Source organism: Pan paniscus, chromosome 2 (genome assembly GCF_029289425.2).
Source record: "Pan paniscus chromosome 2, NHGRI_mPanPan1-v2.0_pri, whole genome shotgun sequence".
Classification (NCBI taxonomy): domain Eukaryota; kingdom Metazoa; phylum Chordata; class Mammalia; order Primates; family Hominidae; genus Pan; species Pan paniscus.
This window is the reverse complement of record NC_085926.1, coordinates 117,141,857-117,168,571: the sequence shown is the minus strand read 5'-3', so window position 1 is coordinate 117,168,571 and position 26,715 is coordinate 117,141,857. Positions and strand designations below refer to the sequence as shown.

At 42.0% G+C, this 26,715-nt stretch overlaps 1 protein-coding gene across 2 annotated transcripts in view; it reads right to left on the bottom strand.

Moving 5' to 3' along the window:
- The window catches only part of UPK1B (uroplakin 1B), a 31,400-nt gene extending 8,521 nt beyond the window's left edge, over positions 1–22,879 (bottom strand). The window contains exons 1-6 of one of the 2 annotated variants that reach the window (XM_008950441.5): positions 22,654–22,879; positions 9,541–9,637; positions 8,376–8,576; positions 6,016–6,090; positions 5,231–5,353; positions 1,936–2,115 (exon numbers count right to left, since the gene is read on the bottom strand). In XM_008950441.5, the coding sequence (XP_008948689.2) occupies positions 1,936–2,115; positions 5,231–5,353; positions 6,016–6,090; positions 8,376–8,576; positions 9,541–9,609 (648 nt within the window). In that variant the 5' untranslated portion in view covers positions 9,610–9,637; positions 22,654–22,879. The remainder of the gene's footprint in view (positions 1–1,935; positions 2,116–5,230; positions 5,354–6,015; positions 6,091–8,375; positions 8,577–9,540; positions 9,638–22,653) is intronic. The other variant, XM_003825136.6, reaches the window with a different exon arrangement.
- Between the last annotated feature and the right edge of the window lie 3,836 nt (positions 22,880–26,715).

Genomic DNA, 26,715 nt, shown 5'->3' with positions numbered 1-26,715 from the left:
AGTATACCAGGTCTTGGGGTAGCACCTTTTGCTTGGTGGAAAAGGATGGCAAGAGGGGACTTAGCAAGACCTATGAGTCAGGGAGAATGGTGGTGTGTGGGAATCTGGGAGGCTGGGCTAGGGAGAATCAGAAAGGACTAATAGATAAGAGATTATGTCAAAGGAGCAGAATGAGTGAGGTTGAGAAACAAGGAGCACAGGAAGTCAGGAACAGAGAGAGGAATTTCAGAATTCAGGAATTTGGTGGAGGAGTAGGGCTGAGTGATGATGAATTTGTAGTTGGTAGGTAGTGGAGGTGGAGTTGTTAGAACAGATAAAGCCAGGGAAGTGTAGGGTAGTGGAGGTGGAATTGTTAGAACAGATGAGGCCAGGGAACTGTAAGGGAACGTGTTAGAAGCATTGTCAAAATGGGTGTGGAGGTCCCAAGGTAGAGGAAAATAGTTCATTTGTATCTTTTCCTCAATTTCTCATCTATCTAAACTTGAGAAAAGCTTCAGGTTTGTCCTCATAACTAAAATATTATATGTGCTAGGGAAAAAGGTATAACTATGAAATAAACTGGTTATCTGAAGACAAATGTCCTATTTTTATCCCTTTCAAAGAGGTAATACAGTTTGTACACAATTACAATCCAATCAAGATTTGTTTGCATGAGCAGTTCCAGTGTTGAAATATCAAAAGCCTTTTATAGTCCTGAGAATAATTATATTGCACACCTTGATTATAAGCAGCAAATTTAATTTTTAATAACAGTCTGAATATAATTGATTAAAACAATGCCAGACAATGTTGCAGTAAAGCTCAATGAGGGTTGCTTTGGACACTGCTGCAAAATAATCTAGAACACTCCCATGCCCTTTTCTGGAATAATGCATCCAGTTCTAGTCCAGGCACCCTGTCAGCAACAGTGCCATGTCCCTCAATCTGAACATGCAGTTTGTACTGCTCCCAAACAAAACAGCCTGACATTTCTCAATTATTTAATGAGCTGGTACACAACTAGCTTTCCTTAAAGAGGTAACTCCCTGAGCAGAGCACAGCGTTTCAGTGTACAGGGTCAGCAGATGCTGACTTCAAGTACCTGGAGGTTCTCATCAGGGCTTTTGGGGAATATTAACAAGTCTTCACTGGCTTAGCGTCTGTGCTTGAAGCCAGAAAACTCATGTTTCAAAAGCCAGAGAGTTTTTTGAAAAGACGGACATTTACTAGTTGTGTGACCTTAGCAAGGTATTTATTAGTATCTCTATGTCTAAGTTCTTCGTTTGTAAAACAGGGATCCTACTGGCACCTACTACTGAGCATTAAAGGAGATAGTGTATGTGTGGCACTGGAAACAGTGTTTGGCATTTAGTAAGTACACAATAAATGTTAGTTTTCATGATCGTAATCACATTATCCTCATCAGCCTGGAAACTTTTTCAAAAACTATCTGTATGTAAACTACCTTCCATCCAAATCACCAACCTAATGTTTATTAAGACTGTCCTACTTTACCATTGAATAAGGAATGTGGATGTGTAATTACTACATTTATCCTCAGCAATAGTCATTGCTTTAGAATTGGCAAAACATTCTTTTTGCACATCATCCCTTCCAATTTACATTTTGCAAAACTAGAGCAAAACTTTGTTTAATGTAAATATTTCTTGACATACCAATTCTATACATTGTGCAAATTGTCTTTATTTAAACAAAGTTGGGTTCTGCTATTGCAATTCTCATGTTTTGTTAATTTTATTAAAATGTAAATTTGCCCCTATCAGTCCTGGTTTAGCATTTGCAGTTTATTAACAGAGAAGGAAATAGTTAACATGAGTTTTAGGGAAAAGAATGTAGAATTCCTTACTGAAAGACTATTTCCTACAATTGACCAATATTTTTCTCATAAAGAGCAGCAGAACCTCCTGGGAAGTCTTGGGAGGAGAGAGGACTCACCTGATTGTGATAAAAACCAGGCACGCCTAGTTTACAAGCCTCCAGGTTGAGAGGTTCTTTAAGATTGTTCATAACACAGCATTGACGAGGCCAGGGATAGTCAGCATCATTATTCTCAGTCCGGAAGGCAGATGTGTATTTTTGCCAGTCTGATGGACCATTTACGCCACAGCAATTGTCCTGTCAGCAGATGAGAGATACAAAATTCTCTTTCGTGGTCCCTACTAGAGCCATTAATGTAGCAACTGAAATTTTATAGAGAAAGAAGATACGGAAAGTGTACCATATCTTACATTTACTAAGAAATCCCCAAATGACAGCTGAAGGTATTGATAACTTACAACTTACATTTTACAGTTTGTAAAAGAATTTTTACACTTACTACTTTACTAGTCATTAGTGAACCCTGTAGCCATTGACATGTTACTTAAACTCTCTAAGCCTCAGTTTCCTTAACTGTAAAATTGGAATATAGTACCTATTCATAGAGTTTTTTTAAGGATTAAATGAGTTAATATACTTAATGTGCTCAATATAGTGCCTGGCTTATGGTAAACTCTTAATAAATGTTAATTATGATTGATACTGTACTAATATATTGATATAACAATGTGAGAGAGGAATAATTATTCTGATATATCAGAGCAAATTGAGAATCATAAAATTAAAGATTATATAAAAGCAAATTGAGAATCATAAAATTAAAAATTTTAGTGGTGAAGTTATGAGTAATTGTTCTTGTTTTGCTTTTCTATACATTTAAACATTTTTTAGAGTAATTAGGTATTATTTTTATAATGGGAGAAAATAAAGTGAAAAAAATAACCTGGTGACACAGAGCTATGTCTCCACATAGAGAAGGGAGACCAATTAATACATCCCTTACACTCTGGATAGAATTGAGAATAGAGGACAAAACACAATTCATATAGCTTTCCTTCTTTATTATCAATTCTGCTAAAATCCTTCAAAAGGGAGGAAGTTAAAACCATGGGTATCTTGGAACTTTTAGAATGAATGTATTCAAGTAAACTTGATGATAAACCAACCATCTTTAAAGGATATACAATTTTGTCATTATATTATGGGAAATATCTAACCAAGAAAAATAATTATTCTGCATTCTGGGAAAAATGGTTAAGTCTAAGCCAGGCTTATTTCAAACTAGGATTTAGTGGGCACAGAGAAGATTTAAGGGTCCAAAATTGAGCTTTGTAGCACTCCAAGCTTCAGATTTGGGTAAAGAGTGACAATCCAGCAGAGGAGACTAAGCAGGAGTAGTCAGTGAGACAAATGCTGATAAGATGTCAAAGAAGATGAGGACAGAGACTTGGCCATTGGATTTGGCAGGATGGAGGTAATTGGTAATAATGGCCAGGGTTGTTTTTGTTGAGTGGTGAGGCCAGAGGCCAACTGTAGTTGGATGAAAGCAGATGAGAGGGATGAAAATGGGGACCACAAGTGTAGGCGTCTCTTCTGAGATTTGCTGTGGAATAAAACAAAACAGTAGTAGAACAGAATAGTGGGTGAATGTTGGACAAGGGAGTCTTTTTATAAGATAGACAATTTAAGGTGTCCATGTAGGCTGTTGAAAGGGAGAAACTGATGAGGCAGATCAGAGCAGGGAAGACTGTTGGGGCAAAGGAGATGGAATGCAGAACAGAATCAAAAGAGCTGGACAAAGGACAGCCTGTGTGAGATAACAAGAGAGAAGGCAAAGTGCACAGGTGTAGATCAATGTAGATTTGGTGGTAGAAAGATGAGGTGGTTCTTGTCTAATTTCTTCTATATTCTTCAAAACATATGAGGTCGGGTCATCAACTGAGAGGGAGGGTGAGAAGAGGTGTGGCAGGCATGAAGGAAGAACATGTGAAATAGTGACAAGTGAATTTTCTGGGAAAATATACTAGGAAATGTTGTGTGCCCATTTGAGCTCTGTGGTCACAAGTTTAAATTGAAATGATCATGGTTGTGTGACTTTTCTCAGCAATGTTTAGCTCTTAGAGCATAAACGAAGAGTGAGCAAAAAGCTGTATTCTACTCGGTGGGCTTGGTTAGGAAAGAGTGACCAACAGAGAAGGGTAGGGAAGGACTGGCTATGGGGCTGGACCTGAATATGGGTTAGGCAAAGAGGAAAGAGAAAACATGAAAGGGGTGATAGAAAGTTAAAAAGTGGTCAATTAATTGGAGGTCCTAGTGGAATAAAATTATTAGAATTGAGATATTAGAATAAATGAAAGAAATGATAGAAATTAATGGTCAGAGAATGGAATGTTCTTAGTGGCACAGTTACTGGTGATGGCATGCTGACTATGGTCATGGAAGAGGGTGGAGGTGGGGAGAAAGACAAAATCTTTGGAATGGGGTAGGACAAGGAATTGTGAGACTAAATGTTGCTGAGTCATCCATGTGGCTGCTGAAGTTTCTAGGTGGGATATCAGGAGTATGACTGAAGAGGTAGACAGTAAGTGAGATATTGAAATCCCTAATGAAGGCAGGAGAACGACTGAGGGTAGGGAGGCTGGTAAGTAATGGCAAGGAGGGATAAGGGGTGATGTAGATCAAGGAAGCAAATAGTATGGCAGCCAAGGGGAGCAAGAAGGACACCTAGCCAATTTCCAGGTCCTATGGTACATGGATATGGGAGGAAAATGAAGGGCTGGTAGCACTCCCAGGAGATAGCCAAATTTCCAATGAAGCAAGAAAAAGATAGTAAAGAGTTCATAGAAGGAGTGGTGGCTATAAGGGAGTTTGCTGATGACAGACTGTAAAAAGTTGGTGGTGGGGTGTGGAGTAGGAGCAGGGGCCAGTAAGAAAGCTGGGTCACATTGGTAGTTATGTAGAGGATAACAATTTGCATACAGAGGGCAATGTGGGGGTGATGATGGATATTCTGGAAGACTTGGACTTTCGATGGCATTGGAGATAAACATGGACATAAACTATGATTGCCAGTTGGAGAAAATTGGGTGATCAAATCAAGATATAGTGCCTGGTCCTTGGCAAGACTAGCTTACAGGAGTTGTGAAGAGGTACCCAAAAGGCAAAACAGGCAGTAATTACCACTCGAGTTCACTGTGGGTAGAGAAAATATTTTTCTTTTAATGTAAATGATACCTGAGTTCTAAGAGGGAGAGTATATGATTAACCTAAGTTTCTTGACAAAATCATTCCAACAAATGTAAGCTAATCATCATGGCTTGAAATAAAATATAGGGTCCCACTGAGTCATGTGTATGACACCCACTCCCACCAGTAAATAAAAATGGCATCTCCCCAAGACCACAGGTCTTACCTGGAGCATGAGCCTGTCCCAGGTTTTGGTGACTCCATTGTTTTTCCACTGGTCATCATTGTTTGGAGGGCTGTTGTTTTGGTACCTCTCTAGCATCTGCTTCAGGAAGAGGTTGGGTGTGAACTATAGTAGGAAGAGGCAACACAAGAGGGAGAGTTAGCACGCTAATTTTCAAGGAGAGGAAAATATTCTTCTCTGTCTTTTCCTGGTGACACTGAACATTCTCTCCTGGAGCAAAACTGTACTCAGAGGCACCAAGTACAGCTGGCTGAGGTTGGCATAAGTCCCCATGCAGAGAAGAGACTCTCATCTTAAAAGAAATCACTATGAGGCCAGGGGAACACATACTGTAGGGTGGCTTAGGCTAGGGAAACAGAGAATGGGAGAGAAAGAAAGATGTAGAATTGAGAGCAAGTCTTAGCTGAGGTAGAACAGAGATCCTCCCATTGGAAGGCCCATGGCCATGGCAGAGTGGTGAAACCCACAGGGGATTACAAACTTGGGCCCTGGGAGTCAGGCCATCTGGGTTCAGAATTCTTGCTCTTTCAGTTGCCAACTATGTCACTTTAGACAAGTCATTTTACCTTTCTGTCTCATTTTTTTTCCTTTCTCAAATGACCAGAGTGATAATGCCTATTTCATAGATTTATGAGGATTAAGTAAAATGATATATGTATTATTACTGTGCATATTGGATTGCCTGGGCGCATAGTAAGGGGTTAATACATGTTGGTTGTTATAATAATGATAATTCATATTATTTTGCTTTTTGAGGTTGTACTCACAAAGTCTCGTTGTGTTGCTGCTGTGATACAAGATGCCACTTCAAAGGCATATACTATAAACATCAGAATGAAATACTGGAAGGGAAATAAATGAGATAAAAGAATTACATTTACCCATCAAAGAGCGACTTGCCCAAATAATTATGTTTTTTCAGCAAATTTATCATATAATCATGTAATCATTCATGTAGTTATTCAACAAACCCTCATTGACCAGTGGCTTGGATTGGGGCTTGGTGCTAGTCAGCTCAATTCTCTCCTTTTCTCCAGAGAACAAATAGCCATTGAATACAGACCTTCCTCAGTCCAGTTTCCTGAGTTTCTATTTTAACTGGGAAAAACAAGTACAAGAGAATGAACTGGTGTGTATGTGTGCACACACACATGTGAGCATTTACATGCTCATTTACATGTGTGCATTTACATGCATGTGCATGCTCAGTGAGTGGCAAGAGAGTCTTAGTGTATCACATACAGTATAGGGCCTCATAAATCCCCTTTAATTTTGGAATTTTGGAGAAATTTTCTTTACAATTTGCTGAAAATTTAGAATCACAGAGTTCAGAAAAAGATGAACTGGATAATGTTGAACATCTAGGGTCCTTCCTAACAAGCATCCAGTCTCATCAGAGGAGAGGCAGGCTCCAAGTGCACAGCATTTGTGGGTGTTCTTTCACACGCACCCACACTCAAAGTACATTGGTTCAGTTGAGTGAAATGGCATTTGCTGTGTGTGGTAGTGGTGGTGTGTGTGCGTGAGCATGGGCACATGGGCGCGTGGGCACATGGGTGCATGTGCACATGATGCCTCCACATGACAGTGATGCTATTTCTGGCTGGAAAATATCTGAACAGCAAATGACCTCTGAATCTGGGATGGGGACTGTTTGCAAGAGTTCCAGCTTTGCCTTCCCCAGCCTTGCACACACTCTTGGGAGAAGGGGCACTGTGGTCAGTGTCAGCAGGGTAGGCAGGGAAAACTGTCGTCCTCTTTGGGTATGGGAGGCTCTCCGAGCAGGACCCTCTGTTGCCCTCACTACTCAGCCCAGAATAAAGCTCTGGCTACAGTCAACAGCAGGAGCACCTTCAGAGGCCCCAGAACATTTTTTTCCTGTGTTAGCTGCTGCCTTGCTCCTTGCCAAGAGCTTTGCTGGCTCCTGGTAAAGACGCTCCAGAAAGGAGGTATGCAGTGAGGTGTTTCCTCCTTTAGCCCCTTTGCCTCCCCAGCTCAGTTCTCCTGGTTGTCAGGCATGCACATGGCTGGCCCAAAGTGAGGCTGGGATGCAAGTGAATTTGTCTTTAGGAACACCTGTGTCTCCTCTCCCTTTTTCCTGTATTCCTTTCCCCACCCACCAAAAGTGGGTACTTTTGCCCTGGAACTTACGCACACTAAGGAACCAGAGAATGTAAATGTTCTGTAATCCGTTGGAACCAGGACAGTGGTTAGTTAAAAGGAAGAGTAAACTAACAAGCACCTTACATTGCTGGACTCATTCTATAAAGGGGGAACTGAGGTCCTGCAGCATTTGAATAAAAGGGTTATTTCAGGGGTGGGGGATTGGAGGCGTGTTCCATAATAGTGTGAAACTGCTGCCCTAAGTATTAGGGCAGAAAGTAGGGGTCCATGTCTGAAACAGGTTTCTCAGCTCTGCTGCCTGCAAATTTGCTTTCATCTGCAAAGGCAGGGCATGGTCTTGCTGTCTGTGGTTTGGGGCAGAAGCCTCTCCTTGATGTACAGAGTTAAAGCCCCCACAGGCAGGTATGAGCTGAAGGCTCACTCTACAGTGGTGCTTATCAAGGTTTTCTGGGGTCCCTGAAAAGCAGATTGGATGATAATGTGGGGAGTATAGGCTATGATACAGAATCATCAATCTTGAGCTCAAAAATCTTTGAAAGCTCATACTTTCTTTTAAAAATGTGTGCATATTTTGTATTTTATATCCTAATATATTAATGCCTAATTAATATCAAAATGTTTTAAACAACTTATTGCCAAGAGAAAAAAATCTAATGAATGAATTCTCACTGTGTCTCTCCTTTGGCCTATATAGCTCCTAGCTGTACCTACTGGGTGTATGCAGACACCAGCTGTAGAGGCACAATATGGAAAATACTCATTAGGTCACCCCCAGGTGTCTCCCCTTTGGCTTCTCTGTACTGGAGCCTTCTGGGCTTGCAATAGTGGAGGGCATCTCTGCCTCCATGTGGACCATTTCACTGCAGGGAAAGTCTTCCCCTCCTCACCCCTTATCTGGTACTTCCTGCTCCCCCACTGAAAACCAAAGCATTGCTCAGTGAAGAAGAAATAATCCATTACAATTGGCTCAGGGAGACAACTCCAGAGAATTTTGAGGTCTTACCGCCAGAAGAATTTTCCTGCTGGACTTCATGATGCCTACAATGCCTAGAACAGACAGGCAGAAGAGGCAGATGCCCACAAATATGCCGATCCAGGCAGCCCCATAGATGTCATCGTTGTCGGTGGCTTCAAGCAGTGGGTAGAGGCTGTGTTGGTCAGATACAAAGAAGATGCACTCCGCAGTCAGGGCAATGCCGCAACACTGGGGGCAAATGAAAGGTGGGCTCCATCAGGAGTGCAGCTTTGGGAAAGGGGGTGGAGGGTGGGGAAGGTAAGAGTGACTGGCTCCCTTTCCTGCACAGGCTTTATGCAACTAATCTAAACTCCCCATTGCCAGGAAATCAAACAACTACTTCTATCCTACTAACTGGTTGCATACATCCCTTCACATGTTATTCTGTCTATTTAGAAACAGACCCACACAATTTCAGACCATCCACAATGTCCTTGGGGCATGAATCACTCAAACAATGCTTTCTGGTATGAGAATGATCTCCCCCTGCCCCCATGTCATGACCCACATTTCTGGGTTGTAATATTTGAGCTGGTCCTGGTCATATTTATCAATGACAGCTGAGAGGAACCTTGCTGCTTATCTTTGCCAACACCCACATTTTATAGATGAGGAATCTCAGCCTTGAAAGGTGATGGCCAGAGTCATATGGGGAGTCAGAGGGAGAGCTGGGCCAAGAGCTCTGGACTCCAAAACAAATGTTCTTCTATGCCACCAGACCCACACAGTATGGCCTCTGTATTATTCTTACACCCTGGTACTAGCCTCTGTATGAGGAGAACAAGATGCAAGCATCTGTCCCAAAAAACCTTAACAGCAGAGTCCCATGGAAATCAAACCAAGGTGACATAGAAAAGAAACAGTGAAGTGTGTTCGTAGTCAGAGTGTTTAGACACTGACTATGGTTGACATGACTCCTTTTAGATACTTATATTTTAAAGTTGGGAGGAAAATATCTACTTTTTCAACCATGATCTTTTGACATACAGTTAAATTCTAGCTAGCATATTTACTAACACATTTCTTAAAATGAAGCAAAAATATAGGAAGCCAGTAATCACAGCATTATTTTCCTTTAAACTCTTACTTTTGATTCATCTAGAATTATGATTACAGGAAGAGCAGAATTTCCTGGAAAATAATCATTACTTACACCAATAATCACATTTCCAAAAATCAGCAGGCCCTGGAAGCAACGAACAGTTGAGTTGTCTTTGGCCATCTTCAGGATTTCCCACAAGCTGAAGGCACTGTTGAAAGCATTACCAAATAACTGCTACAGTTTCTGTAACATGAGTAAACCAAGCCATTGCGTATTGCCTCCTTGTTCCCAAAGCATCCAAACCAAAGCCATATAATCTTTTAGCGATGAAGGACATTTGGTTATTGAGCTTAGTAATCACATAACTTTTATAAAGAAGGAAAAGAATATAGCCTTCCAGAGCCTGGTCAGTGCCTTTCAGGAGTTCTTTCAGGCAAGGAGTGTGCAGAATGCATCCTTCTGAGTGGTGGACTGAGCCCTGCAAGGTGGAATGCACAAGGGGTAGACCTGAGATGGTGATTGGGCAGGGCCAAACACACTGAGGGTCCCTGGCATAGCCCTCACTGCCTTTGGCTATGACAAATGGAAACCCAAAGGGTAAACTCATGGCCAGAGGTAGTGGTTGGTTCCCATGTGGACTGTAGGGTGCTTTTAAAAACTATCATTTTCTGACTCTTTTATTATCTTCAAAGAAATAGTTGGCAAATAAAAAAGTGCCCCGTTGTATATGAGGGTAAGTGAAAACGGGGACTAGAATTTACTTCCTTCTGCCAGGTGTGTGCCACTCTACCAGGTGCTTTGCATGCACGCATCTAATTCTCATAACCCAGTTCGGTAGAAAAAGAAGAAAGGCAAGGAGGCTCCATTTTGCAGATGAGGAAACTAAAGCTTAAATTTGTAAATTAAGTTCCCTGGGGTCACACAACCAGTAAGTGGCAGAGCTAGGCTAGAGACCTTGGTGTGTGTGACTCCAGAGTCCACGTGCTTCCCCACAGCCCACAGTGACTCCCAGAAACTATGTATAGACTTTGGTGCCATACACAGCTGAACATGGGTCTTTCACCTCCCTGAGGATTTTCTGGAAGGAACACAAAGGTAAGTGTGTGGGTCAATCACTTGGGCTTCTGCACTTGAAGCACCTTGAGAAAAGCCATCTACAGCTCTCAACATTTAATTAATCAATTCATGCATTCCTGCTGTAAATAAAAAATGTATTAAATGGTTCAATATGCATTCTGAGGCATACAAAGATATGTAAGGGAGATTATTGTATTCTAGGATTTTTTGCGTTAGTAGGGAAACTAAGATGCATTCCCACACAATTATACTACATGTAGTGAGATGAAATATTGTGAGAGTCCTGAGGCGGGAAGACGTAAGTCTTGCAGGATGTGTATGGTTTGATATGTAGAGTAGAGGTGGATATGTGTGGGAGTGAGGTGGGGGTGGGTGACATTCCAGGTAAAGAGAAAGGAAAAGTTAGGGAGTAGAGACAGAAGAGCAAGGTGCCCACAAGATAGCAAACCAGTCAATTTGGCCAAAGTCCTAGTTATGTAGGGTAGCAGTGGGAGGCAAACCTTCTATTTGTCTCAAGCCTTGCTAAATTTTAACCTCATTGTTACACTGTAAGTATTAACAACCTTCCAAGTAAGTTTAGACATCTCTAAATGTTTTCCTTTATCTGTTTACCTGGGTAGCTGTGACAAGTTCAGTTAAAATTTATGAGCATTTTTAGCTCAGAATTTGGCACACAGTGGGTACTCAATTCATGTTTGCTGGAGAAATGGAAGAATCTGGGCCACTGCGTCTCTGTGTAGTTTCTGCTTAGAAATGCCATTCATTTCTTTCTGCTTAGAAATTTCATTCATTCTTTCCAGTTATTGTTGCGTGTTAGACTGCACAAACCCCCCCAAGGGGGAAACTTACTCATGTAGCTGGTTGAGTCACATTGTAAAGTTCATTACTGGTATGTACAGACATTATTCCTGACCAGTTGTGTTAGTATCTAAACTAGAGACAAAAGTAAATAGACTGTGAAAGGTAGGAGTTCAGATAACAGAAGCATAGAGAGGAAAGGGCAGAAATCAGTAGAGGCCAAATTCAGCACCGATATCAACTCGTACTGATTATGTACTGTGTGAAATAAGACAATTTCTTCTTTCAAGAAGTTTATTTTTATTATTATTATTATTATTATTATTTGAGACAGAGTCTTGCTCTGTTGCCCAGGCTGCAGTGCAGTGGCACGATCTTGGCTCACTGCAACCTCTGCCTCTCAGGTTCAAGCTATTGTCCTGCTTCAGCCTCCCTAGTAGCTGGGACTACAGGTGCCCACCGCCACACCTGGCTTTTTTTTTTTTGGTATTTTTAGTAGAGATGGGGTTTCACCATATTGGCCAGGCTGGTCTCGAACTCCTGACCTTGTGATCTTCCTGCCTTGGCCTCCTAAAGTGCTGGGATTACAGGCGTGAGCCACTGCGCCTGGCCTCAAGGAGTTTAAAGTGCAATTACAGCGTGGGTTCAAAGGAAAAATGACCGTGCACATCAAGGGGACAAGGAGGGCTGTGGAGAAAGACAGAGGCACCGCTGAGGGGCTTTATTGGTCCAGAAAGGAACTGCAGGGGCCCCGATCAAGGGAGGTGGCCTGGGTGACCCAATTATGCCCCGTGACATACAGACTTTTCCAGAGATGACTCTGCCACACAGAGTTTAGACAAAGGGGAAAGAGCAAATGAATATTCTATGGGAGAATTGCAGGAGTCACAATTAGGGTGGAAAACGCAGATAAAAGTGGGAGAAAAGAAGGAAGGTAGAAACTTGCTCTGAGCAAAAAGAAAAGCATAAATTGAAGAAACCTAGGCAAGGACATGACAGAAAATGCCAGGGAGGCAGCCCAGCTGCGGGTTGGTTATTGGAAGGTGGTGATATATCAGTAGGCAAGATATTCTGAATTTTCTGGCCACTAAAATGTTCTCCTTTTTCACTATGCATTCTCTTCTTCTCCCTTAGGCCTTTGGTATCAATGGCACATGATAATTTAGCTACTCCTGTCTTCCAAGATAAGGAAATAGTGATGAAAACTGCCATTTATTGGGCACTTACAATGCTCTGGGCACTATGTTAGGCATTTGATATTCATCTTCTCAACAGACCTGAGAGATGGGTATTTCAGGTCTGCATTTCCTATTGCTGCTGAAACAAATTACCACGAACTTCGTGGCTTAAAATAACAGAAATGTATCTTACAGTTCTGGAGGGCAGAGGTCTAAAATGAGTCTCACCAGGCTAAAATCAGGGCTATGTTTCTTCTGAAGGATCTAGGGGGAGAAGCTGTTGTCTTGCCATTGTTTGTATAAAGAAAAGGGGCCGGGCATGGTGGTTCATGCCTGTAATCCCAGTACTTTGGGAGGCTGAGGTGGGCAGATCACCTGAGGTGAGGAGTTCGAGACCAGCCTGGCCAACATGGCAAAACCCCATCTCTACTAAAAATACAAAAATTAGCCGAGCATGGTGGCAGGTGCCTGTAATCCCAGCTACTTGGGAGGCTGAGTCAGGAGAATCGCTTGAACCTGGGAGGTGGAGGTTGTGGTGAGCCATGATTGGGCCACTGCACTGGGCAACAGAGCAAAACTCCATCTCCAAAAAAAATAAATAAATAAATAAAAGGGAAGCTTGGAGAGATTAATTTGCCCAAGGCCACATTGCTAAAAAGTGCAGAAGCTGAGACTGAAACACAGGTCTGCCTGGCGCCAGATCATTTGCTAAACACTCTACAGTTTATAAAGTCTTGCTACATAGCAAATGCTTTCAGTAGAAATAGAAACACCTGGAGTGGAGAGAACAGACACATTTCCCTGCTCAGGAGACTCTACCTTTGCAAAGGTCAGAAACACTAGGCTTTTCTTCACTTACATCTCCAGCTTCTTGTCTCTTTAGCCCCTAGACATGATGCTCATATTTGCATATTTCCCCCAAACTCAGTGCTGTACCCACATGCTTTTCCAGAAAACCTGTCTGGATGTATCAAAAATCTACAGCTCATCCACCTACCCCCAAGACCAGAATTCTTAGAAGTAAAATGTGCAATGTGCAAGTCAATGAGAGGTTAGCATTTCATAGCTTCTACTTGGCCACTTGTATTTTAGACTAGGTTGGTGTCCAGAGGACCTAAAACATTTGCTGCATCCCCCAAATGGCCACAGATGTCAAGAGGGAGCCAAGTGTAGGCTTCCAGTGGCTCACAGCACAGTCTAATATCTGTAGTATAATGGTGACCACACTGGACTTGGCATCAGAATGCCAGAGTTCAAGTCCCAGCTTTGTGCTGTCATTATCATTACTGTGTAAAGTTGGACAATGTTTTCCTTAGTATCTACTTCCTCATTTATAAAATTAGTAGACAATAACTTGTTAGATGGAGTTGCTGTGATCACTAAATGAGATAAAAGATACAAAAGTAATAGGTAAGCACTAAGATTGTTTACACATATAAGAAACTATTAATTATAACCAGAGGATATTTAGGAAGGGCAGGGTATTGGGTTATGATTTTGTTTTATATATCAGTGACCCCAGGGGGATAGAAGGGAGGTTTTAACAGTGACTGGTCTCACAGCCAAGGGCTCTTAGATTGAGGAGAAGCAGCCTTCCTTCCACCTTCCCTCTGTTCACTGCACAGGGGCTGCTCTGCTGGAAGGACTGGGAGGGCTTACACAAAGATACCCATTTGTACTTCTTTTTATTTTCCATAGATGAATTCATGAGAGAAAAGGAAAAACACTTCCTAGTTGTGCTTGGGGTGCGGCCAGAGTCAGGTACCAAGCTGCACATCCACATGGGAGGGGCCCGCCTTGCATGCCATTAGCATTCCTGAACAGTTAACACTCGCCATTGGGCCTCATCCCTCTGCCTTTGGCCAGCTCTAAGGCCTCTGCCCCACACTGCAAGGTGATACAGAGATGGCCCCTGAGGTTGTCCTTGTCCTGGGGCCACTCTCTCCCTGACACAGACATTACTCAGAGAGGATTCTGCTCTGCTGCCCTTTTGCATTCTTTCCTCCCATTGCCAACCTGTGAAGGGCATCCTGCACTTTATTCCAAGAGTCTCCAAAGTAGGAGGAGGCATTTGGGACCCTGTTTTATTTGTCTTTCTAGGTCCAAAGTGGCATAGTACCTGACATATAGTAGGCGCACTCAATTGTTTTGCTAAATAAAAGGATAAAGTAAATAAATAATGTTTATTTGAATAAATGAGTGTGCAGATTAGTAATTTGCCTAGAGCTTTGTTGAAGAGCAAGTTAGAGAATATGGTGAAGTGGAACGAATGTGGGCTTTGGATAGACCTGGGTTTGAATCTTAGCTCTACCACTTACTAGTTTTGTGACCCCAAGAAGTTACTTAATCTTCTCGAGCTTTATCTTCAAATGAGTATAGTAATACTTAACTTCAAGGGTTACTATGAAAATTAAATGAGAATATATGTGAAGTTTTAATACAATATTAGTTACCCAATACTAATTTTGCTTATTTTTGTCTTATAAAGGAGACAGACTAGAGCTAATAGCCCAGTGGTTGGTGAAGGTAACTAAAACCAGTGGTTTATTATTATTATTTTTTTGATACAGAGCAACATTTTCAAAGGAAATAGGGAAATATGATTTCAGTAGGGAACTCTAATATATGAAATCAGATCAGAATGGTACTTCTCTGGCTGAAACGAGAGTAGGAATCCTGGGCTCACAGAGCATCTTCTCACCAGCTCTAAACCTCCTAAACACATAGCTAGCCCCAGAACGATTGTAAACTACTATTCTAGAGCTAAAGGAAAAGAAAGAAATAGGCAAATTACTGAGCTCAGAAGACAGTTACCCAAGAAGTAAGAGGACACTCAAAAGTGATGTTGAAAAACTGGTCACAACGTGTTAGCTGACCTTACAAAGTCTGTGTCAGAGACTTCCCCCTGTCCCTCATTCAATGGAAGACGTCTAGAAAAGTCCTGGAAAACTGAGACAAGTGAGTTTACTTTTATAATACATTAGCTGGATGGATCTTTAGGAAGAGCTGCTTTCCTGGCACACTTAGAGGAAAGGTGACATAATTTCTACAAAAGGAAAAGATCAGGCCTGGCTGATGTTTAGGGTTCTTTGAAGATTAATAAATGCCTGTGCATAGGGGTAGAGTAATGCACTTTTTTTTTTAGGTTAAAAAAGAAAAGCTTTGACACAGTTCCACACTAATGGATATTAAAAAAAAAAAGACATTATGAATTTGTTGACCTTTCCATAGAGGATAGGCATGGAGAAAGAACAAAAGGAAGGACAAATGGTGACTTCTCTATACACAGAATATAAACTGTGGTGTTCTCTAGGGCTTGGTAGTAGTTTTGCCTTTGTTAATAACTTCTTGAGTTTTGTCTCTGCCTGCCTGATAAAGAAGTATTGTAATGAACACCTTGCGCTGGTTAATTTTGTATGTCAACTTGGCTGGGATATGGTGTTTGGTCAGTATCAGTCTAGATATTGCTGGGATATGGTGGGATTGGCTGGGATATGGTGTTTGGTCAGATATCAGTCTAGATATTGCTGTGAAGATATTCTTTAGATGTGATTAACATTTAAATCAGTAGACTTTGAGTAAAGCAGTAAAGCAGATTACCCTCCATAATGTGGCTGGCCTCCTCCAATCAGCTGAAAACCTTAAGAGCAAAAACTGATGTTTCCTGAAGAAGCAGCATTTCTGCCCTAAGAGGACTGTAACAGAGAAACTCTAAGTTTTCAGTATGCAGATTTTAGGTTTAAGTCTGCAACATCAGGCCAAGCGCGGTGGCTCACGCCTGTAATCCCAGCACTTTGGGAGGCTGAGGTGGGCAGATCACCTGAGGTTGGTAGTTCGAGACCAGCCTGACCAACACGGAGAAACCTCGTCTCTACTAAAAATACAAAATTAGCTGGGGGTGGTGGCGCATGCCTGTAATCCCAGCTACTCAGGAGGCTGAGGCAGGAGAATCGCTTGAACGGGCGAGGCGGAGTTTGCCGTGAGCCGAGATTGCGTCATTGCACTCGTCTCAAAAAAAAAAAAAAAAAAAAAAAAAAAGCCGGGCGTGGTGGCTCACGCCTGTAATCACCGCACTCTGGGAGGCCGAGGCGGGTGGATCATGAGGTCAGGAGATGGAGACCATCCTGGCTAACACGGTGAAACCCCGACTCTACCAAAAATACAAAAAATTAGCCGGGCGTGGTGGCAGGCGCCTGTAGTCCCAGCTACTTGGGAGGCTGAGGCAGGAGAATGGCGTGAACCCAGGAGGCCGAGCTTGCAGTGAACCAAGATCACGCCACTGAACTCCAGCCTGGGCGACAGAGTGAGAGTCCGTCTCAAAAAAAAAAAAAAAAAAAAAAAAGACTGCAACATCAACTCTTCCCCAAATTTTCAGGTTGCCCACCTGCTGTATAGATTTCGGACTTGTCAGCCCCCACAATCACATCACATAGGTTAATTCCTTAGAATTAATATATATATATATCTCTCTCTCTCCCTCTCTCTCTCTCCCCCTCTCTCTCTCTCTCTCTCTCAACAGGGTCTTTGTGTGTCACCCAGGGACTGCAGTGGCACAATCATATCTCACTGCAGCCTTGACTTCCTAGGCTCAAGTGATCCTCCTGCTTCAGCCTCCCAAGTAGCTAGGACCACAGGTGCATGCACAATGTCTGGCTAATTTTTAAATTTTTTGTAGAGAAGGGGTTTCATCATGTTGCCCAGGCTGGTCTTGAACTCATGTCCTCAAGACTTGGCCTTCCAAAGTGTGGGGATTATAGGCGTGAGCCACCATACGTTGCCTCTCTCTCTCTTTATGTATCTCCTTTTGGTTCTATCTCTGAAATAACCTTGAGTAACACACCATCCCAATTGGGATTGATGTATATTTTTGATAGAAGCACATATGATCATTTTCTGATGTCTCCTGATACCATTTTACCAATTCCCACTGCCAGCCCCTAACTTCTGGATCAGATGAATTAAACATTTTCTGTTTCCATTCCATACAGTGCTTCCATGGTGAACTTTCTCAAGCAGAGTTTCTCAAATGATCCTCCAAAGCACAGATGTTCCATTTACTGGGACAACATGTTTTGATGCCAATATTGAATGATTCCAGTCATTTCCTAATTTGAGGAAAAATTACTATAAAAATTTGTGATTTTAAACATTTTCCTCTTACACATTTTTCTTAAATTGTGGATGCTACTACCACCTGTCTATGCTAAAATCTAGTTTTTGGTATGAATTTAGGCCAAAATGATCTACTTACTTATTTTAAATTTAGTAGACCAAAATTTTCTGGTATTCTACAAAGATAAACATGGTTTCCAAGTGCCAGCCACTCAGCCAATCTTGAGATCCACTGTCCTAAAACACAGCTCTGAATTTATATCTCCCCCCTGCTTAGAACCCTTCAAAGGTTCCCTGTAGCCTAAATTCAAAGGAGAGCCCTCGGTCATTCCCTCTGCACTTACAAGCCCAGCCACCAGCTCCTACTTAACTTCCTATTGCCAGGTTCATCACTTGTCCCCCCACTCTCTGTTGCTGACCAGTTTCTTTGAATCCAGATTTGCTCCTGTTCCCTTCTGAAAGACCAGTCTATATAGTATTTGGCCAGACCCAACTATTTTATTTTCCATTGAGCCAGTGGAGGAGTGGTTGGACCATCTAAGAGATAAAGTACAAACTCCTCAGTGTGTATTCAAGGCAGCACCCATGCAGGTTCTAAATGGCCTGCCTGCCATTTTTCACTGCGTGCCCCACCCCCCCAACCCTTTGGTGTCCTGGTCATGCCACCATGCTGTGCTTAGGGTGTCCCTGTCTTTGGAATCCCTTCTCCCATTTCTGCCTATCGAACTCTTTACCACCTTCCGAAGCCCAGCTGAAAAACCTCTTCTCTCCTCAACTTCTCTTACCCAGAATTATCCTTCCTTCCCTATATCCCTCTCTCTGCCTTTAGAAAATAGCTCTCCAGGGAAGCTGAAACCATTGTGGATATGTGTTTATGGCTTTTCTTCCATACTAGCCTCTGCCACAGCAATATAGTCTGGTACGTTGTTACGTCTTTTCTTCACCCCAGTTTGTTTAATAAGATATTCTGAAGCCACAAAAATTGGATTGCTGTGCATCAAAAAAGCCAATTTAACAAATAATTGCATTAAAAAGCAAAATTATAAACTTTTAAATTAATTGACGGGTGTCACACTTAGAAGTCAATGACTACACTTTTGGTAGTTTTTGTTTGTCTTAGAAGATATGTAATTTGAGAGACATTAAAGTGTCATTCATCCTAGGACAGTTATTGGCCAGGTGCCTGTTCACAGCATGATACATCAGTTCTGGCTGCAAACTTGGAGACTTTGTACAGGTGAGAAATTTAAGGCTCACAGAGAGAAAGTGACTTGTTCACGATCATGATGTGTTATTAAAAGAGTTAAGATTCAAGTCCAGGTTTCCTAACTCTTAACCCAGCCTTCTATTGGGTTTGTCACTAATGATTATTCTTTTTAAGGTAGGGAGATCCACTTCCCTTTACGTCTTTTTAAATTAAGAGAAACTCTTGACCTCCCACCTGTGAGCCTACCCATGAGACTCACTACAAGATAAGCCAGAAAGGGAGCCACATAAACAAAGCTGGCAGGGAGAAAGCCTTCTATCCTTTTCCTTCATTCAAAGGCTTCCTCACCGTTTACCCTAACCTCTGAATGCCACAATTTGAGACTCACTCCTTCATTCCTGATTAAAATGCAAGCTCATATAAAAGAGGCACATTGAGATTCATGAGCCATCCATGTCAATGCCTCATTTATCAGCGCCCTTCTCTTATTTAATTTTCAAAGGGCGAGGGAAGACACCATGAGAAGGAAAGAGACCCAAGGAGAGGGTAGAACCTAAAAAGACAAACCTGGTAACTTATGATTTGGGGGTTTGGGTCTGTCTCTCTGGCTATACTGACTTCTAATGTTATGATGTGTCCTCTTTCCTGCCTTCTCTTTTAGCCCACAGTATGTAGAAACTGTTTTAGATATGTGGTCTTCTGAACCCTCCCCACGTTATTCTAAAACAATGCCTCCCTGACTATATTGGATTACTTATCTGGCAGGGGTGGGAAGGAAACCAATGGGATGAGTTACATTTAACAAGTGGAAAGCGGTGGAAGGCAGAGGGCAGAGCAGCAACTGCCCGCGTTAGAGATGGAACGCCCCAGACTGAAAGTACGCAACTCACCTCGAAATATTTTCCATGTAAAGGAATAGCCCCTGTGCACCCCGCCCTGTGGGAAAACTGCCCTGTGGCCTGGTATGATGATGATTTACTCAAATTGCTCAATACCCTGGGAGTTCCTTTGCTTTAAAGAGTGCAGATTTTTTTAAAGCTAGAATTATATTTCTTGTTTTTTCTTTATTGTGCTTTCACTCAGTTTGTTTTCCTATAAAAATTAATCATACCCGTAGTGTTGATGTTTCCAGACACATTGAAAGGTCTAAAAACAATTGCTCACTAAACAAACCAATTTGCAAAGCAGAAGAAAAAGAAGTGAGACTCGCCCAGTAAGCATGAGATCATTTTTTCAAGTTCATTACCTCTTTTCCTCACCCAAGTTTGTTGTACCAGAGAACACACAAACCACACCTCAAACTTTAGTTCATGCTAGAGAAATTTGAATTAACAAAGGAGAAAAAAAGAAAAGGAAAAATAGGAGAGGAAGAAACGAAGAAACACAATATGCGATTGCCTTAGCCCTGACCCTGAAACTCAGCACAAGAACAGACACTTGCTTGGCTCAGAGTAAAGATGGGTGTGGAGATTGTAGGTCACAACAATTGCTGGTCTGCTTCAACTTAAGGTAGGATAAGTCCCTGGAAATAACAAAAAGAGGAGGTTTCTCCCAGGGCTGTCACCCACGGCTCACAGTGCCCATAAGTTTTTCTTGCTTTAAAGCTCTAAACCTGTGTTGACTAATACAGTAGTTAGTAGTTGCATGCAGTTATTTAAAGTCAAATGAATTCAATTAAATAAAAGTAAAAATCAGTTCCTCAGTTGCTCCAACCACATCTCAAGCACTCCCTAGATACATGTGGTTAGTGTCTATTATCTAGAACATTTCCCTCATCACAGAAAGTTTTACTGGACAGCACTGCTCTTGATTCCTGGTGCCCCCAGTATGATGGGAGTCATCCACCCATTGGAAATCAGGGACTAGCTGTAAGCAATGGCTCAGGAGCACTCAGTTGCACGAGGGCCTCAGGTGTGGGCATTGCCAGAGAGATGCCCAGCTCCAGGGCAGGAGTACTATGGAGAGTCCTTGGGGCGGGGCGGGGGGCAGGTGGGTAGGGCGGTGTGTGATGATGGTGCCCCCTCACCAATGTGGTCTCTGTCCCAGTTGGTGAATGGTGGCCCATCAAGTTTGTGGGCAGCCTGCATGGCTATCAGGCACAAATTCCAGAGCATATTTAAAGGCTGACTGGTGTTTACTCTGGTTAAGATTGTTAAGCAGAAGTCAAAAAGAAGTTCTGAGTTTTGGCCGGGTGCGGTGGCTCAAGCCTGTAATCTCAGCACTTTGGGAGGCTAAGGTGGATGGATCACGAGGTCAGGAGATTGAGATCATCTTGGCTAACACGGTGAAACCCCGTCTCTACTAAAAATACAAAAAATTGGCCGGGCGTGGTGGCAGACACCTGTAGTCCCAGCTACTCGGGAGGCTGAGGCAGGAGAATGGCATCTACCCGGGAGGCGGAGCTTGCAGTGAGCAGAGATCACGCCACTGCACTCCAGCCTGGGCGTCAGAGTGACTCCGTCTCAAAAAAGAAAAGAAAAGAAAAGAAAAGAAAAAAAAAGTTCTGAGTTTCTTTTTTTTCCCCTTGATTAAATGATGTCTAAGGTCCCCTTTGGATGTAAAAGTCTATGATTCTTCCCAGCAGTTAAAAAAAAAAAATAGGTGAGTTGATTTTAAAGACTATTTTATAGCAGAAAGCAAAACAATCTGTTGGAGCAGAAAGCAAAGTAAGAAATTTTTCTCCTCACTGAGAAGGTTAATAAAAAGAAAATCCACTTCTTCATAGGGTCTGAAAACTATGTAACCTAAATTTTGTTTATACTCAAAGTATATATATCTATAAAACCTAATGAGTTCTTTCCTGTTGTGCTTAGCAACTCAGGCAAGAAATGTTCAAGAAACGTTGTCTTTCATTAAAAGAAGACATTCAAGTTAACAAAACTTCTTTAAAAATTTATTTTTATTTTTTTTAGAGACAGGATCTCACTATGTTGCCCAGCCTGGACTAGAACTCCTGATCCCGTGGCCTCAGCTTCCTGAATAGCTGGAACTGCAGGCATGTGCCACTGTGACTGGCTACCAATTCTTAAATGGCTTAAAAATCTTTAAAACTAGTTAGAAGTGGAGTTTTAGGTTTATAAACAAATGCAAACATAAAATAATACTAGCATTATTTGAAACTTAAATTTGTATTTTGTGTGAAAATGTGATCAGAATGAAAAATATCTTTATGTCCTGCAGATCATGGTGGAGCAAAGAATTGGTAAGGAGTAAAAACAAATTATGTAAAAATAACATTGCGTAGATAAAGCTACTTTGTTGACTTACTTCAACTGACACATTTATTAAGCAGAAGTGTTTGCAGAGAATAACTGGGAGTAAATTGTTTCACACATTTCATTACAGGTTGGCAGGACCAAATGATTTCTGACAAGAAGACCAAGAAACTTTCTCTCTGCTAGCCTGAACAGATTATTAAGAAATAACACGAGCTATTTCGTTAAACTTTCTATTGCTTTTCTGACTCCACAAGGAAATTGGGGGTCTACAAGGGTGACTGTCTATGTGCGATTTAATCAGGAGATATAGGGTTTCTCAGGGTGCTTGGATTTTCTTGTTCTTTCTGTGGGGATATCTGAGGTTGAAAGCAGGATGGCTGCGTAATATCTCCAGAAGTTTAATGAGAACAAGACTTATATCAAGGGTATTAAGAAAGCAATTTCAACGGTTCAAAGTAAAAGAGAACAGGACAGTCACAATACCCTAAATTACAAAGAAAAAAATGACAGACTTTATGAATCAAGAATCTAACTTCTTCCCCTTTCCCTCCCAGTCTGCTAGCTTCCCTCCCAGGAGAGCAACCCAACCCTTGAGCCCGGGAGATTCCCTGCAGAGGGAAAGCGGTCTACTCACAGCGCCTCCTCTTTCTGCGCACACGGTAGGGCCCGCTCCGCAGTTTGCACCCGACCCGGGTGCTTTTCTACCCTCCTGCAATTCTTTGAACCTCCAGGACCAGGGAAGGGTGGTCTGTGATTGGCAGGAGGCACCTCACATGGGCTAAGCTTGCCGCTGCCTGCCCTGCCTCGCTGAGGCGGGGGAGTAACCGGAGGCTGTCAGTTGATTTCTGCTGCTTTGGAATGCGTGACTCTGACAGATGGAAGCACCTTGACAGCCACACTCATCGCTTTCCTGGATCCCTCCTAGGTCTGGGCTTTACTGGAATACAAACTCAGGGATTTTATTTTGATTTGATTTGATTTGATTTGTGTAATTTGATCCTTACTCCTGCTTTTGTGTGTTGAAGACTTGTTAGTCCTGACCGCTCACAGCGATGCTGATAGGTGCTTACCTGTGTAGGGCCATGTCCAGTTTTAGTTTCTATAACTTGCATATGCCAAATTCAGAGAGACAGTAATTGCCCAGGTAATGCTCATACTGTAGGTGGCCCAAAGACTGATAAGGAGCAAGAGATGTGGAAAGAAACAGATTGGGAAAAATTCACGCAGAGAGAGGGCTCAAGTGATTTATCTGATGTCCAATTCTTCCCTCCCCTCTTGTTCCCTCCCTTTCTCTTCTCTTCCCTTCCCTTCTTTTTTCCTTCTTCCCTGACTTCTGGAGCCATCATGTGTTATACATGGCACCCAGAACATTATTTTAATGGCTGCATAACCTATCATGGTATACATGCGCCATCGCTTGTTTAACCTGAGTTAGGAATCAGTAACCGCAGTAATGTTAGAATTTACTGAGTGCTTTTACCAATAGACTTGGGAGTTCCTCAAAGGTCAGCATCATCTCTGTTGCAGGTTAGGTTGTTCAGGAGCAGACTTTGAGACAAAATTTAGTGTGCAATATATTTATTAGACAGTGCCCTGAGATTAACACCCATGGCAGGGAGAGGGGAGAAACAGGACTGGGCAGAGGAAGAAGTTGAGCTGTAATATAGATGGGACAGTCTTAAGCAGCCCTTCTCAGGAAACTCTGGAGGAAGATGGCCTGTCAGAGTAGCTCTGACACTGGGCTCCTCTATGATCTGCCCTTCAATGTGGGTTACCCTGGGAAGGCAGCTTTCTGTAGCTGAGGCAAGTCCTGAAAGGGGCTGATAACTGGAGGCTGGAGGTTGCAAGTACTCCCAGCAGCAGGGCAACCTCCCCCTTCAAGGGGGACTGCATGGAGCACCTCTGTGTCCATCACAAGGCCTTATTCCTCTGCAGCTCTCCAGGGCCTGGTTAGGTAAATTATCATATTTCACACAATAGAATTCTGTGCAATGGTTAAAAATGACACCACAGATAAACATTTAATGGTATGGAAATAAGTTCAGCCATTTATTTGACAAATATTTATTGAAAACTTAGGATGTGCCAGGCACTCTTCTAGAGGCTGAAAATGAAAAAGCGGTTTACAAAATAGTTTGTGTAATCTGACACATTTTAATTTTTAAGAAAGTTTATATATGACTTAAAAAGTTAGAAATAGTATACAGCAAACATTAACCAGAATATATCTGAATGGTAAAATATGGGTGACTTCTACAGTCTTCTATTTTTGCAGTTCATATGTTTACAAAGGATCTATATTATAATTATAAGAACATATAAGTTATTAAAAACATGTGCTGTCCTGGAAATATTTGTGATAAAGTAGCAAGGAAGCAAACAAGGACATATGAATTTTCATTCATGTCTTAGGCATTTTATGTTCCATTACCATGATTATATGGGGAGAAAACAAAAAGATTTGAAAATCTTCAAAATAGATAATGTGAACACAAACCCAATAACAAGAGACAAGAGACTAGCTAGGAAAAGGAAGATTAGTTTTCAGATAATAACTGCAACTGAATAGATGAGGAACGTCAAGTCGTTAATGTATGACAGGCTTATTTTTTTCTAGTTAATTGATTTCTAACTCTCTTCTGCTAATCTTTCTTTCTCTCTGGCTAGGTGGCTCCCTTACCCACATCTTAACCTGATTCCAAGCTCATCAGTGAATTCTCATTACTAATATCTCACTTCTGTTAGAAACACTTAGATATTTTCTTCCTATCACCACAATTCAAACTACAGACTCCAGTAGTTTTGGGGAGAAGTTGAGGTCTTTAATAACCCCCCAACTCCCTGTGTATGTTCATTTGAGAGGGAAATGATGTCGTCCTGTGTGAGTGGCCAGAGAGAGGCTCTATCCCTTTCTGTTGGCCATCCCCACTGTCTAGTTCACCACCACCAGCAGCAGTGTAGACAAGGGCCAGTGCACAGGGCTGGCCGAGGAGAGCCCTACTGAACCCCACGAGTTCCTAAGCCTCAGAGGGTGCTCTGCCTCATTCATTGGTTTGCAGCCAGTCTTTGTCCTTCAATCTCACCTACCCTCCAGGACCCCAGTTCTCAGGTGGCTGGGTTCTACCTTCTGCACATCTCAGGAACCTAGAACTAAAGGTGGCATGCTTGTCCCCTTCTCTGTTGGGCCATACCACTGCATCATCACCCTCCAAAGCTTTTCCTTCTCTGTGGTAGTTCCAAGGCAAGTTAGCAGGCCTGGTGACTCATGTGATATTTAACTGGGCTAGAAGAATTGGTCCTACATACACACTCAAACTTTTCAGTCCTCATGAGGTTTTCCTCTGTCATCTTCGGGGCAAGGGACCACTGGAATGTTTGTCTTCTCTGCATTCCCTAACAGATCCCTCACTTCAAATTGACTTTCCTATGGCGAGGTAGGGAGTTATAGTGCAAACTGGGTGAGAAAGAGGCTGCCTCCCTACTGGAAGTTCGGAAAGTGGGTTATTTAATGCCTTTTGCTTTCTCTAGTTACCAATTTCAGCAAAAACACTTCTCAAAACATGATGTTGTCTACAATATTTTTAATATATAGTAAAAGTCCCAGGTACTGCCAAATTTACTCTTCACAATATCCCTTTTTTTTATTATTATACTTTAAGTTTTAGGGTACATGTGCACAACGTGCAGGTTTGTTACACATGTATACATGTGCCATGTTGCTGTACTGCACCCATTAACTCGTCATTTAGCATTAGGTATATCTTCTAATGCTATCCCTCCCCCCTCCCCCCACCCCACAACAGTCCCTGGTGTGTGATGTTCCCCTTCCTGTGTCCATGAGTTCTCATTGTTCAACTCCCATCTATGAGTGAGAACATGCGGTGTTTGGTTTTTTGTCCTTGAGATAGTTTGCTGAGAATGATGGTTTCCAGCTTCATCCATTTCCCTGCAAAGGATATGAACTCATCATTTTTTTCTGGCTGCATAGTATTCCACGGTGTATATGTGCCACAATTTCTTAATCCAGTCTATCGTTGGACATTTAGGTTGGTTCCAAGTCTTTATTATTGTGAATAGTGCTGCAATAAATATACATGTGCATGTGTCTTTATAGCAGCATGATTTATAATTCTTTGGGTATATACCCAGTAATGGGATGGCCGGGTCAAATGGTATTTCTAGTTGTAGATCCCTGAGGAATCGCCACACTGACTTCCACAATGGTTGAACTAGTTTACAGTCCCACCAACAGTGTAAAAGTGTTCTTATTTCTCCACATCCTCTCCGGCACCTGTTGTTTCCTGACTTTTTAATGATTGCCATTCTAACTGGTGTGAGATGGTATCTCCTTGTGGTTTTGATTTGCATTTCTCTGATGGCCAGTGATGATGAGCATTTTTTCATGTGTTTTTTGGCTGCATAAATGTCTTCTTTTGGGAAGTGTCTGTTCATATCCTTCACCCACTTTGTGATGGGGTTGTTTGTTTTTTCCTTGTAAATTTGTTTGAGTTCATTGTAGATTCTGGATATTAGCCCTTTGTCAGATGAGTAGGTTGCGAAAATTTTCTCCCATTCTGTAGGTTGCCTGTTCACTCTAATAGTGGTTTCTTTTGCTGTGCAGAAGCTCTTGAATTTAATTAGATCCCATTTGTCAATTTTGGCTTTTGTTGCCATTGCTTTTGGTGTTTTAGACATG